This window comes from Pongo abelii, chromosome 11, assembly GCF_028885655.2.
Source record: "Pongo abelii isolate AG06213 chromosome 11, NHGRI_mPonAbe1-v2.0_pri, whole genome shotgun sequence".
Taxonomy (NCBI): domain Eukaryota; kingdom Metazoa; phylum Chordata; class Mammalia; order Primates; family Hominidae; genus Pongo; species Pongo abelii.
In genome coordinates, this window is record NC_071996.2 from 77,432,782 (window position 1) to 77,448,947 (window position 16,166).

The 16,166-nt window shown below is 36.1% G+C and overlaps 1 protein-coding gene across 11 annotated transcripts in view; it reads right to left on the minus strand.

Moving 5' to 3' along the window:
• Positions 1–16,166, minus strand: part of CHN1 (chimerin 1) — a 207,957-nt gene that overhangs the window by 41,837 nt on the left and 149,954 nt on the right. For 8 of the 11 annotated variants that reach the window (XM_024243907.3, XM_054549518.2, XM_054549516.2 and 5 more), the window contains one exon: positions 5,791–5,868. The exons of 1 other annotated variant lie outside the window; for it this stretch is intronic. In XM_024243907.3, the coding sequence (XP_024099675.2) occupies positions 5,791–5,868 (78 nt within the window). Of the gene's footprint in view, positions 1–5,790; positions 8,701–16,166 lie in introns of those variants that run through there. 2 more of the 11 variants (XM_054549523.2, XM_063712623.1) reach the window with 2 other exon arrangements.

Consider the following 16,166-nt stretch of genomic DNA (forward strand, 5'->3'; position numbering starts at 1 on the left):
GGGTTATATTTCATTTTTAAAACTCATATAAATCTGATTAAAAGAAAACATTGTAACAATACAGATCTTAAGACCAATAGAAGAATCTATTTTTGTGTTAATTTCCTGCTGTCATGAGAAGATGTTTTCAAGTAACAACAACCAAAGGTCCCCCCCCATGTCACACTGTGTACTCATCTAGTCATTTATCAAATGCTTCTTGAGCATCTGCTAGTTACAGGCATTTTACTAGACATCGGGAAAGGGCAAGGAAGAATGGAGGGAGGCAAGGTGGTGTTGTGAGGGTTGGTGGGGATAATATGAAAGAGGTGATAGACACTGTTTCTGAATATGACATTTCACTGCTGTTAATATAAACAGTTTTAAATATTCTTTCATATATAGTTAATTTTAGTTCCTTTTCAAATCGACGTATTGAAAATTTCTCTCCATAGGAACTTCAATAAAATTTTAATGAAAAATGGAATACTTGTAATAAATTTAATGGTTCACAATACACTATAATTCAGTCTGAGAATTTTAGAGCTGTAAGAGAACCCTTAGACCATATGGTTTAAAACTTCACAGTTTATATTAAAATTATTTTTATTTGTTCATTCACTTTGTATTTATTTTATTATAAATGTGAACCAAATAAAGACCAAAGGGGGCTTGGATTTGCCCACGTCCTCGGGAGGAAAGGAAAGACTACCCTCTGCAAGAGTGTCGGCCACTGCCGCCCTTCAGTTCATCAGACAGCACAGCGTCCAGTCTGTTGGCAAGGATTGCTGGGTTCAATATGATCTCTTTTTCCTAGTAGGTCTTTTTTTTTTTTTTTTTTTTTAGATCTCCAAGAGGTGTTTTATTGCAAAAATTTCAAAATAATTCAATTGTCATGTCTTTTAGTTGACAAATTTCCGACTGAAAATAAAAATAAAAAACCATATACAGAAAGGATTGAGAGATAGAAGCAGAGGGGCAGAGAGGGAGGGAGGTGGAGACACACAGGGAAGGAAGGAGGAAAGAATTAAATTTAAAAATATAAAGAATTACTACCCTGATTGCCCCACTTAGTATATTCCTCTTCAGGGGCAGTGGTAGAGAAGATGTAATGCTAGAAGGTAAATTGAATCAAGAAAACATTTTTTAACTTTCCAGCCTTTACAGAACTAGCACCTGGGCAATTCCTACCCTTATCTTATTCTTTAAAGAAAAACTATTTGTCATCAAGACTTTTAAATTATCTCCTCACACAACATACCACTTTTCTGGACTATCCCCCAGTTTAAGTGTTTTCTGACATTAAAGATCAAAATTTTTTATTACTCAACCATGACCATTCTTGGCTTGCTGCAACATTGGCTTCTACTACAGGACTTTAAAATCTAGGTTAAAATGATTAAATTTCAGCTGTCCAACATTCTGTTTAGAGACTGCATTATGTTTTGACAGCTCTACCCATTATGAGTCATTATGATTCAGGTTTTTTTTTTATTATTATTATACTTTAAGTTTTAGGGTACATGTGCACAATGTGCAGGTTAGTTACATATGTATACATGTGCCATGCTGGTGTGCTGCCCCCATTAACTCGCCATTTAGCATTAGGTATATCTCCTAATGCTATCCCTCCCTTTCCTAGTAGGTCTTGAATCAGTAATTTTATTAACTATTATAAGGTTCATGTTACAGTGTTATTTTAATTGCAGTATCAATTCACATTTCAGGATTCACTGTTTGCCTGTTATCTTGGCAACACTAAATCTATTAATACAATATCTCATATCTTCCATTTATATGCAGAATGCAAGTACCTGAAATGAAAATCAACAACTAATTCAAGACTACCTTAAAAAAATTAAACTCATATTTTTAGTATCTACTCACTATAATTCTTAATGTTGTTTTCTTTTAATTACTTAATTTGCCTAAGTAGCCTAGCTTCTGTCGTTACTATAATATTGTATCTGCTCTTGATTTTATTTTATACAGCTATCTGAATTAAGCAACAAACCAAATGAAACATTTAACAGTTTAATTTGAAAAGAGTAAAATAAATATAGAAGATTTCACTGCATTCTGTAGTGCATGAAAAATGTAGCTTGCATTTATTTATTTATTTATTTATTTATTTAGTTTTGAGACGGAGTTTTGCTCTTGTTGCCCAGGCTGGAGTTCAGTGATGCGATCTCGGCTCACTGCAACCTCCACCTCCTGGGTTCAAGTGATTCTCCTGCCTCAGCCTCCAGAGGAGCTGGGACTATAGTCACGTGCCACCACACCCGGCTAATTTTGTATTTTTAGTAGAGATGGGGTTTCCCCATGTTGGCTAAGATGTTCTCAATCTCCTGACCTTTCAATCCGCCCACCTCGGCCTCCCAAAGTGCTGGGATTACAGGCATGAGCCACTGTGCCTGGCCAAATGTAGCTATTCTTATGCACCATCTAACTCTGCGTGACAACTAGGCACAGTCCCCACAATCATGCTAAGGTTTTCAATCACATCATAAATCTCTGCAACTGGACAGGAAGAAGAGGATTCAGATGAACCCTTAAGTATAAATAAATGTCAGTACAGATTCAGAAAAAAAAAAAAACCCACTTAGGGGTATTTATGGTAACAAAAATAGTGGCTACCATGTATCTACATGTACTGGGAACTCAATTTTTCCGATGTAGAGAGAGATTAAGCAATTGACCCAAGGTGGTGCATATAATAAGCAAGCTCCTGAGGGCAAAGGCTGGGTCTTATTTATCATTTTACCCAGAAAGCCTCAGAATGCATGGCACAATCATTGCTGGAGGGGTGCCTGAGTTTTATTTTTAATGTTAGAGGTTTTGTTTTGTTCTCTCTCTCTCTTTCTCTGTGTGTGTGTGTGTGTGTGTGTGTGTGTGTTGTATGTTGTATTAGGATGAGGTAGTTCTTAAAATAAGATGTTGATCCAGGGGACAATTACAATTATTTTCTAATTGATGTAGATAACTTATAGTGTAATAGTTTTTAGAGGATTTGGTGCATTTATCTGTAAAATAACCTCCTTAAGGGATATAACTATCCTTCTTGTGAGAGATGCTTTCTCAAATCCTTATAAGTAACAAAAAAAAAAAAAAAAAAAGAGAGAGTGTGTTACATAACATAGCAAAATGGAAGCCTTCCTGTTTTATTCTACTAAAAAACCCCAAACCCAAAAAACAAATGCCTGTTTGTAGGCTGAAGTTAGGTCCAGTTGGTTTATTTGGCTTTCACCTTGGTGAGTGCTTTCACCAAAGGTAGAAGGCATTCTTGGCTTCACTCCCTGAAATCAGGTTTGACAGCTGTTCGACTCCACAGAGCAGTATTACATAACAAGGCAGTTCAAGAAGCAAAAAAGAAAACTACCTTGAAATGAGGCTTTGGTGAGTGGGCTCGTGGTTATACAGAATACACTTTTACCACCATAGAAAAATAGTTAATGACAAGGATACATGAATGATTACCATCATGGAAATGCTACAGTTTTTCCCCACACAAATTTCTGAACTGTACATACATAGATGTGTATATCACAATCAGTGACCTTCTAAGCGAGCGTCTGTGTGGGAGAGAACTGCACCTGCCACAGAGTCTGGGATGTTCTTGGAAGTCAAGTATGACATTCCTCCTTTCTTTCTTATTTTTTATAGTGCCACCCCACAGAAACATTTTTAAATAACAGAGTAACTTCAATGGAAAGAGTCAATTCTGAGATTTCTGACCTTATTAGCAACTCTAAATAATATGTAATGCAACTCATTGTCTAAAATGAGCTTTTTCTTGAGCATAAATACTCTTTTTTAAGAACAAGTCCAAGCTGGTTTTCATTATTTTTCAGCTCCAGAGAAGGAAGAAGCTTTCCATTTTTTAAGGCTTAAAAAAAACACCCAAGTATCTTTAAAGCAGTTTAGATACCAAGGTAAGAGTCACAGTTGATCGCAGAGTCAGAACTTTCCAGCTGTGTAGAATTTATTCGTTAAAGCCATGTGTTAAAATTGAGAAACAACTGGAAGATACAACCACAAAGAGTTTGTTTATGCAAATTCTTGAATAGACCTCCTAGTTGCTCTTAATCAATATTGATAAAAAGCATGTATAATGAACTTGACCTAGCACTCAAATGGCATTCTTAGTAGGTTTTTGCTGTTTTTGCTGAACAAATCAGAGTACATCTTTGGAGATATATTTAAGATCTCAGCCATTTCTAAACAGTGTACATACAATTTCCTCTTTATTAGTAACCTAAAGACTTCTTTTGTGACATAACTTCATATTGGCAAAAGGATTTATTTGGGGTCATTTTCCTGATAAAAATCCTGTCAGATCGGGTTGCATATCATGCAAGAAGAAACTGAGGCCTAGAAGCCTGCATGTATTGCTTAGGTTCCTAAATGAAAGATGTAGTGAAAGCTAGATACACATATGATACCTCTTTTCTATCCGGTATTTAATCTACTAAGTTGCCTCTATTTCATTTTAAATCAAGATATTGGTTGAAAGGTAAGGTCCTTAAATATGTTTAAAGAGGAAGAAGAAAATGTTATTTAGTTTATTTTAAAATATTAGCAATTTTTACGTAGCCCACATAATTAAGAAACATAATTTTATTAAGTAATTTCTCCTTCATCCCAAAATGATCTGAAGATCACAAAAACCTATTCCTCACTATGGAAAATGCAGAGCATATGAGTGTGTGGGGGGTGGTGTTGGTATTTAGTGTTTGAGTAAAATAAATACTGGTGTTAAAAATCAGAATAAATTGCAAATGTGGAATGAAATTATGTAGTTCAGAGCCTGGTGCATTATAGGTGCTGAATAAATGTTGAATAAATTAATAAATAAATGAAAGATCATGATTTCCAGCTTTATCACATTTTGAAACCAAATTATTCCCTTTCTAAAATAAAACCTAATGATATTTTGTCTAAACTAAGAACATTCATGTCTCAAGAACCGCATCACAAAGTTGTCTAACTATTGGGAAGTTACTATAGAAATGCCAGTGCATCTACCTATTAAATGTAACTGGGTCTACTTATGCACCACCTTACGTTGTTTAATCTTTGAATTAGATTGCAAAGGACAGAAATTCAAGGCCTTATATCATGCTATAAATACAGACAAGATCTACATACAGCTTGAATCAACACATATCACCTCGAAAGAAAATTCAAGTACAGTTGATAAACCACATTAACACAATAATTAAAAACTACACATACACATACACGGTGAAAGCAAATACTCAAAAAGTGAAGAGAAGCTGCTAGTGTCAGCAGCATCAACAGTCCCATGGTAGCCATCCTCCTTTCATCATGGTCAATTCATTAACAGGGGAGAAAAGACAGAAACTATGAGAAATGCAAACCATCTGCTCAATCCAGATGCAATAGCACATGCCTCTTATATCCAAAGCTTTTTACCAGAAACACAGATAAGATCTAATCCTCTCATAAAATCTCCAACAGAGGTATTCAGACACATTTGTATCACAAATAAAAACAATGCCAAAATCATCATTAACTGAGACCTTTTAAATATCAGTCAAGACTTTTACCAGTGAGTACACATTGATAAAACAATATTAAAACAGCATTAGAGAAAAACAGGGTTGGATTTCTATTAGCCTTATTCAGCTATTCCTTAAGTAAAATCAGGCTGAAAACATCTCACTCCTTAAATAGCAAGAACATTTTAGACAAGTCATCCTAGTTTTAAAAAGACATAAGATATTCCTTTAATATTATATATTTCAAGTAATGTGCATTTCTTAAAAAACTGAAAGCAAATGTTCTTACCTTGAAGTTGTGAATCTTTTCATATTTTGGAATTTGCTCGTTTTCTTTCAGAGTTGCTCTTCTAACAAGTGATGTCAACTGCGAATAAGCAAAGAGTTTCAGAGGTTGCCAGATTGTCACAGACGACTTTGGAGAACCCAGTTTCATTCCCAAGGCTGCTATCAATAAATCTTGCTGACGGCCCTCTTGTTTTGATTTGTGAACTGCAGCCCTATTAGTTTTCCTCCCCGACCAAGACTCTTTGGATGGCATTTTGGAATTCACAGGGAAAGAAAACCTATAGTGGTCTATGTCTGTCGATAATATCTATTCAGCTAACACATGAGCATTCTGCCAGGCAGCACAGAACCCTAACCTACAGAGAGCTGCAGAGAAACACCACGGAGAGGTGGAGGAGGAGGATGAAGCACTTCTTAAACAGAGGTCGACTAACCAGCAAATTCTTCTTTCTTCCTTTTTTTTCTTAAAGGGATCTATATTCTAGCTTCTAAAAACTTGAGTCTGAACAGAAATAAAAAGAGTCGATGCTAACATACAAAACACTCAGCATCTCTCTTTATCGTTTTTTAAAAGGCATGCAATTTTGACAAATGATACATTTCTAAAAGCTTTCTTCTCTATTCAAGATATTAATGTCCATTCTGAATGAAAGATGCCTACATACTGCCTGCAATCAGTTTCTAGCAAAAGACACCCTGTGAAGCCCCTAGCAGGGAAGGTGGGGGGAAGGGAGGGATTTCACAAGGAAGGCTGCATTAGACTGGCCACCGTAAGAAAGGAGATAACCAATGAAAATCAAGCAACAGTATTTAAGTACTGTATTCCTAAACTCACTGTCTCTCTGTTTCTCCCTCCTCTCATTAAGTTTCTTGCTGGCTCAAGGCAAAAAAAAAAAAAAAAAAAAAAAAAAAAAAAAAAAAAAAAAAATATCAGTGGGAAGGTAATGAGAAATGAATGAGTCATGCATTATTGCAAAATGGAATTTTTTTAACCTATTAAAAGCAGAGAAAAATTAACATACACACAGCACTAGGTTTTAAAAATAATGCAGCACCATTGCCAGGTAAATTATGAAAGGCTAATCTGTATCCTTTGCTCATTATGGACTGAGGTTAGTTAACCAAAACCCAATTTTATTAAAGACAAGGAAAAACTGGTGAGTATTTTGATGAAAAATAAAAGAAGTTTAGGTATCATACTATTTTCATGCAGAAAAAGGAGCATGCATATCACATTGCTAACAGCTTGGAGTGGTCAGTTTTGTCTCTGTATTATGAGTAGTTTTGTTGTGGGCTACACTTACATAGAAGAAACCATTATTTTAATTCTCTAGTCTCAACATTTTTTTTATTCAGAGAGCTTGAGGCCAGGTCACAGTGGAAGTTAGTTGGGAATAATTCCTTATTTGCACAGATCTCAATTATAGTGTAACTACTTAAAGGACTCAGATATTTTTTGTTTGCTGGTGTAGAAATGGGGTGGGCTAGGTGAGAGACTTAGCACAACTTGATTTAGGAGCAATATCTACATTTTTTCACTAAGGTGCTACAGGATGCTTACATTTCCCATTTTGGTTCCCTAAGTACCTCCTATCATCTGTTTCTCATGCTATAATAATTAAGTTAATCCAATTATGCCAATGTTACACTGTATTTAAAGCATCTAAAATTCTACGTATTTAAATGGATTCAGTATATTTGTAGTGTAAATACTTTAATCTCAGATTTCATAATCTACAGGGGGTATGTGCCCAGTGCATATTCTAGTTTAATTAGGGCATGAAGTGGTTCTTAAGCTATGCTAGACATTAAAAATAGCAAATGATTGATTTTCTAAACATCCCTGAATTCTTTTTGTTTACTTGAGTCTTTAGTCCCTTTTATTCTTCTAAAATTATGTCTAAATAAAAGGCAAAATTTATTTACATAGGAGTTTCAATTTCACGAGTTTATATACTTAGATAATTAATATGAGACATAAAATGCTCCCATTGCAAGAAGAAATGCAATGGAAAAAGTCTCCTTGCCTAGCCTAAATTGCTTTTCAGATTGGACCTATTTTGTCACATGATGACTAAAAATATAAAGGCCAACCGACTCTTTAGACATGTACACCCTAAAGTGAAGTTTAACCAATTCTCAGTAAGAACCAGAAAAAACAGCTCCAAATGCAAGTTGAACAATAAAATTTTTCCTTCAACATTATTTGATATCAAGTTACTAAGTTAAAGAAAACACACATGTAACCAAAGTAGCATCTTGAGTATTTTTGATCAACATCCTATTTTATAGATCATTCTTGGTTCTACAGCTATAGTTACTAAAATTCAAGCATAAAAATATTCATGATAGTTACCCAGAAAATTTATAGCTAAGTAAAAGTAAACATTTTGTCATTCAGAGGTAAGGTCTACTGTAGACTCTGCAGATTGTACTGTATTTCCTGAGTAATGTTCTATTTAGTCAAGAAATTCTGGACTAACTGCAATCTGAGCAGCTACCTAGGGCAGTAAGGAGATAGAAAACAACAGCTTAGGATGAAAACAGCATTGGCTACCCTCAAATGGCTAAGGGTTTGGTCACTATTATGCCTTCAACATGGCAGTAACTGCACTTCTGCATTAATTTTGGTGAAGAACTTTAACAAAAATTGCTAACTCTAAAATTCAGAACCAATATAATCAATAGTCTGACATTCTAGACAAATGTGTATCACTCATGCTTACATTAGCTAGTAGATATCCATCTACTCAGATATAGAATCTATTAATTATGGTTATCACTTATTAGTTATTGAGTACATATATTCCAGACACCCAACTAAGCACTTTATATATAGAATCCCACTGAATCCACAGATAAACCCTATGAGGCATAAATTATCTTAATTTTATAGTTGAGAGAGCTGAGGCCTACAGTTTACTTCCCAAAGTTGCACAGCTAGTAGGTGGTGGGGTTGGGCTCATAAACACTAGACTATATCCGCCCAGATGAGAAAATGAGAGGAAACCATGGAGTCTTCTCTTTGATTCTATTCAAGGTGGTTTCTCTAGCTACCTTCTTTCAATTTTGAGGAGTAGCAATAGATGGTAAGACAGACTAGCAGTAATTATCAATGGATGGTAAGAAAAATGTAGTAACCAAGATCTTATGATCTCAAGTCTAGCATGTAGTAGGAAATGCAGACTTCAAGGCTCAATTCAAACACCCCCTCCTACATGATGGCTTTCATAATCTGCAACAATTAGAAGTGATCTCATCCACTTGTGAACCTCACAGTCTTTCACTGGTTCATTAGTTATGGGACTACCACATGCTACCTCATATCAGTTATCTGTGTAGCTGTTTAAATAGAATTAGGCTTTATGTATATTTCTACACACCTTGAATCTAGCATAGCAGCTTACACAAAAAAAGGTTCAATATATATTTGGTTAAAAAATAAAACCAAATGAAGGCAGCTATTTTTATTGGGGGGCAGTGTGGTATAATGAAGAAAATATGATTTAAAATCAGAGAAACTGAAGTTTGAATACTGACCTTGGGAGTTCTGCTTTGTTTCTTGGTTACCTCATCTACATAATATGAATAATAATACCTGTCTCACAGGTTACTGGGAAGTTTAAAGAAATGACATACAAAAAAGATTATCTGCAGGGAGTAACCAATAAATGATAGGATTAAGGGGTGCTGAGCCCAATATTAGCTGTAGGTATATAGTGTAAGTATAAGACACAGGTCCCTGCCCTCAAGGAGTCTGTAATCTGCTTTAGGTCTATACCACATAAGCATGCCTGGAAACACTGCCCTTCCCATTGTGTTTTGTCTCTACCCAATTACCCATACTCTGGATCTAATCCTAATTTTTAAAAGGCATATAATGACATGTATGCCAGCTGAGGAAGCAGGTTAGGAGAGAAGCGGAAAGCAGCAAGAAAAGGAGATACTCAGTATTGTTAAGGATCCAGGAACACTGCTTGATGTTTCCCAAGGCTGTCTTATCTATTGTACCCACAGCCATCCTGGGAAGTATGCTGCATAATGGTCACTTTATAGATGAGGAAACTGGGGCTCACAGAGTGAGTTGCTCAAGGTCACACCGTCAGGATGTGGAGGTCTGAGCTCAGAATCCCCATCTTTTGTCTTCAAAGCCTGACAGCTCTTTCTGCTACCTTATGAGAGTAGTATATAAACATAAGGTGTTAAGCATATAGCACCTCTTATATTCTGGCTCTATAAAACAGAAGAAATAGTTTAACTGGGTGGGAGCCTAAACTGGTTGGGCACATATCTTATAAGGTCATTCTTGATAGAAACATTAACAGTATCTAGCTTGTTATTTTGACTGGGAATCTTTGACCTGTTGTGGGACCTGATCCTGCCCATCCTATTTTTTGAGACAAGGTCTCACTCTGTTGCCCAGACTGGAGTGCAGTGGTGTGACCACAGCTCACTGCAGCCTCAACCTCCTGGGCTCCATTGATCCTCCCACCTCAGCTTCCTGAGTAGCAGGGACTAGAGGCACATGCCACTACACCCATATAATTCTTGTATTTTTTTTCTAGAGATGGAGTTTCTCCATGTTGCCCAGGCTGGTCTGGAACTCCTGGGCTCAAGTGATTCACTGGCCTCAGCCTCCCAAAGTGCTGGGATTATAGGCGTGAGCCATTGCACCCAGTGATCCTGCCCATCTTGACACAGATATCAATTCTGTAGGTTCATCTGAATGAGGCCTGGAAAATGGGATGGGGAATGGGCAGATTCCACAATCCTCTGTTTCTACCTTTGTCTACTATCTGCAATATAGAGAGGAGGACTATAAAAACGGCAAGGAGGAAGTCCTAGCCAGAACAATCAGACAAGAGAAATAAAAGGCATCCAAATAGGAAAAGAAAAAGTCAAACTATTTCTCTTCATTGACGATATGATTTTATACTTAGGAAACCTTAAATTAGACTCTGGCAAAAGGCTACCAGAACTGATAAATGATTTTAGGAAGGTTTCAGTTTACAAAATCAATGTACAAAAATCAGTATCATTTCTATACACCAATAATATCCATGCTGAGAGTCAAATCAAGAACATAATCCCATCTGGGCACAGTGGCTCACACCTGTAATCCCAGCACTTTGGAAGGCTGAGGTGGGAGGATCACTTGAGGTCAGGAGTTTCAGACCAGCCTGGCCAACATGATGAAACCCCTTTTTTTCTCTACTAAAAAAAAAATACAAAAATTAGCCGGGCATGGTGGCAGGCACCTGTAACCTCAGCTACTTGGGAGGCTGAGGCAGGAGAATTACTTAAACCTGGGAGGCGGTGGTTGCAGTGAGCCGAGATTGCACCACAGGACTCCAGCTTGGGTGACAAAGATTCTGTCTCAAAAAAACAAAACCAAACCGATAACGAAAACATAATCCCATTTAAAGTAGCCACAAAGAAAATAAAATACCTGGGGATATGGCTAACCAAGGAGGTGAAAGATCTTTACAAGGAGAACTACAAAACATTGCTGAAAGAAATCAAAGATGACACAAATAAATGGAAAAACATCACATGCTCATAGATTGGAAGAATCAATTCATAAAAATGGCCATAATGCCCAAAGCAATTTATAGATTCAACACTATTCCTGTCAAATTACCAACATCATTCTTCACAGAATTAGAAAAACCTATTCTAAAATTCATATGGAACCAAAAATGAGCCTGGCTAGACAAAGCAATCCTAAGCAAAAAGAACAAAGCTGGACGTATCACACTACCTGACTTCAAACTAAGTTATAAGACTATAGTAACCAAGACAGCAAGGTACTGGTACGAAAACAGACACACAGACCAATGGAAGAGAGCAGAATACCAAGAAATAAAGCCTCACACTTAAAACAATCTGATCTTCGACAAGGCTGACAAAAATAAGCAATGGAGAAAGGACTCCCTAAGAAACAAGTAACGGGAAAAGGATTCAATAAATAGTGCTGGGATAACTGGCTAGTCGTATGCAGAAGAATGAAAATTGGATTCTTACCTTTCACCATATACAAAACTTAACATGGATTAAAGATTTAAAGACCTCAAATTATAAAAATCCTAGAGGAGAACCTAGGAAATACCCTTTTTCATATGAACTTTGGGAAAGAATTTTTGTGTAATTCCTAAAAGCAACTGCAACAAAAACAAAAATTGACAAGTGGGCCTAATTCAACCGAAGAGCGTGTGCACAGCAAAAGAAACTATCAATAGAGTAAACAGACAACTTACAGAATGGGAAAAATATTTGCAAACTATGCCCCCGGCAAAGGTCGAATAAAGTCTATAACAAACTTAAATCAACAAGCAAAAAACAACCCCAATAAAAAATGGGCAAAGGACATGAACAAACACTTCTCAAAGGAAGACATATAAATGGCTGACAAACATATGAAAAAATGCTCATCGTCACTAATCATCAGAGAAATGCAAATCAAAACCAAAATGAGATACCATCTCACAGCAGTCAGAAATGCTACTATTTAAAAAGTCAGAAAACAACAGATGCTGGTGAGGCTGTGGAGAAAAGAGAACACTTATACAATGTTGGTGGGAATATAAATTAGTTCAGCCACTGTGGAAAGCAGTTTGGGGATTTCCCAATTTAAAACAGAACTACCATTCGACCCAGCAATCCCACTACTAGGTATATACCCAAAGGAAAATAGATCATTATACCAGAAAGACACATGCACTTGCATGTTCATCACAACACTATTCACAATAGCAAAGAGATGGAATCAACCCAGGTGCCCATCAATGGTGGACTGGATAAAGAAAATGTGGTACATACACACTACGGTATACTATGCAGCCACTAAAAAAAATCATGTCCGTTGCAGTAACATGGACAGAGCTGGAGGCCATAATCCTAAACAGATGAATGCAGGAACAGAAACCCAAATAATGCATGTTCTCACTTACATGCAGGAGTTAAATGCTGAGCACGCACAAACATAAACTTGGGAACAATAGATACTGTGAGCTACTAGAAGGGAGAGGGTGGGATGCATCTAAAAACTACCTATTGGGTACTATGTTCACCACCTGAGTGCAGTATACCCATGTCACAAACCTGCACATGTATGCTCTGTATCTACAATTAAAGTTGAGTGAAAAAATAAATAAAAATTTAAAGTACTATGTTAATACTTCAAAAAATATGATCAAATTTTCATAGCAGATCTTTGCATTTTACAATAAAGTGTTTAAAATACTAATATTCTATTTTTCTCATTTTAATACTGTTTCATGATTATAATTACAATGATCAATTTTACTCAGTGCCAACCTGAGAACCACTTTTCACCCATTTGTGAAGAGACATGGATCTTAAGCCACAATGTACATTGCCTATGTCACTGAAAAGAAAAAAAAAAAAAGGTAAGGGGTGGGATAGAGCAGCAGTGTGAGGAATAATAGAAGGTGAAATAGGTGACCTTGAATAGGAACACATTCACTGTTTTTCAAATAAATTCTCACTGATCTTACTACCCTGTTGTTTGTCCAATAAACAAAAATCCACAAATACTGGATTTGCACTGAGCTAGCGTCTCATTCTCACCAAGTGTGGTAAAATAGGAAACTCAAGGGCTCTGGGGCCAGACAAAAGTGCTAACCTTAACTCTGTCATTTATTGGCTATGGCACCTCCTTGGTGAAGTAACTGATTTATTTCTATCTTTGTTTCTTTATATGTAAAACGAATTGAAAATACTTATGGTATAGAATTATTAGGAATCAAATGAGATACTATGTGGGAAGCATTTTTGCATTATTTCTGGCACAGAAAGGAAATCAATAAATGGAAGTTTGCCTCCCTTTCCTTGTGTCAAAGGACCTACATTTCCAAGATCAGAGTTAGCATAATTTGTGACTATGATATGGATTAAAGACCTACAACCATTGTTCTATGCAATGTGAGCTCAGGTCAAATTATAACCAATAATTTAGGGACACATTATAAGCATCACTGTTATGCAATTTTTACTTTACCTTATTTCTGGCAATTTTATAATTAAAAGAACATCCATGCTCAAACTCAGTAATCCCATCAAATCCTGCTTATAGGAAAGGGTCTTATCAATTCACACTAAAGTACAAATGACCGATTATACTCTTTTCCACAAATACCTAGTTTTTAATGTGGAATCAAGACTTAAGCCAAAGAAATAATTCTCCAACTAATAAATGTCAGGACTTATTTATAGTAAGAATGTTTTCTAGGACACTGGAAGGACCTCATGTAACACAAAAAGCCACCTCCTTTGTAACATCAAGGTGATACCGTAGAATCATTAGCACAATGCTCCAGTTATCAAAGCTAAGTCAACAATCCATCCAAAAAGCACCACAGAGGAATGTTCTAGCTGGCAGGACCCTTACGATTGGGAAGGTGCTGAGTAACTGGATTAACTCTTGGGTAATATGAGTTTCTTGTTCAGGTTTAGTGAAATCCTGCAATTTCTATAAAATGTTAAAATTGAGGCACAAACAACACAGCTCTCCTGAAACCTCCAATATCAAGTTATAACATAAACATTTATGGATTCAAGCAAATTCAACTCACCTTAGATACACAGATTATTCTTACCTTCATACCCTGAATTATAATATGTAACCTATTTTTTCTCCATTACAGCCAAGAGTGGAATATATTCCAAGGTACTTAACAATATGTCAGCCTCCATTAATTAACTGACAATTGCATAACACTGTACTAGTAAATGCTTTACATATATGATATAGTTTAGTTGTCAAACAACCAGTAAGGTAGTTATTACAATTCTCATTTTATAGATGAGACTTTTAAGACTCATCTATTTAAGTCTATTTAAGTCTTTAAGACTTAAAGACTTTTAAGAATTGTATACTTTAAAGACTTAAAGAAACACTATTATAGATGAAGAAACAAAAGCTCAGATAAATTAAGTATCTTGCTGAAGGTCACCTAACTAGTACATGATGAAAGTAAGACTTGAACCCATGTCTATTTGACTTCAAATTGTCTCTCTCCTCTAGACTATCCTACCTCTCATATTATCTATTGTTAACATGCCATTTTGAAAGGCTGCCATTTGAATAAATTTCTGGAGCATTTATATTCCAGTGCCGCTCAGATCACTAGGACTTTTACTACTGCTGTATTTGAATTTATAGTGACTACCAGATTCAACAATCAAGCAAAATTTTCAAATGTATTTTAAGTCAAACATTAGAGACTTCTGTATCAGAACTCTATAAATTCCTTAAATTATGTTGGGATAAATAAATTTTTATATTACACAGAAAACTCAACATTATGCTAGGACTCAATTTTTATGCTACTGGCAACAATCACATCATAAGTCCTAACTCAGTCTTCATTACATAGCTCCTCTAGCATTAACATAATATCCATCTAAACAGATAACAATAAGGCACATCAGTGCATTCATCTCCGTATATAAGTTTAAATCACACTATACTAACCCTGCCACTACCAAATGTTGTATACTCTGACCGATTCACCTGCTCCCTGATCGATTCACATGCAATAATATTTAAACATAAGACATCTGAAAACAATGCAACAAAAAAAGATAGCCCTTGCATTCCTCTTTCAAGAAACAATAGAAATATGAGAAATTCTCCAAGCACCAGCTGTGAAGGGAGCTTTTTCACACTACATGAAGAACACTATGCCCAAGGAGGAGGGGGTGGAATGGCACACAGCCTGGCTTCCAAGCCTTGTTCTTACTGCTATTCGACAAGCCACTTAGCTTTTCTAAGTCTCAGGCCTGGGGACTAAATGAGCTCTATGGTCTTCTCTATATTTTTAATAGAAATGCAAAAGGAAAGAAAAGGTTCATACTCATTTAGCACACAAGTATGTGCTGAAAGATTTGGGGATGTCTATGAGGGAAAGGCCTGCTGGCTGTACCAAGTGGGTCTTCAGAAGGTAGCTCTGGCAAATTTACAATGGGCTTTTGGCTGGTACCCAATCAAGTAGGCTCAGAAATGGAGTTTGTCAGCACTATTTCTTAAGGGGAGACAAAAAGTACCAAGCTCATGAAACTCATAGGTAAATCAGAATGGCACTTGTCTAGTTTATAACAAAATATAATGATACAGTTATTAATATAATAAAGTAGTGACCAACATGCTCTTTTTGGTAGCACACCTACACTGCAAACAAAAAATAATTAGGAAGTTGGTGGGAATGGAATTGGAGCAAGTAGAGTGAGATAAATTGAATACTTAATGTGTAGAGTTAGAACAACCTTTACAATTAGGATGGCCTTGCTGATGGACTAGAATACTCAGCGTCCATTTTGTGGGTCTCCCCTCACTTTAGGTCTGTGCTTGAATTG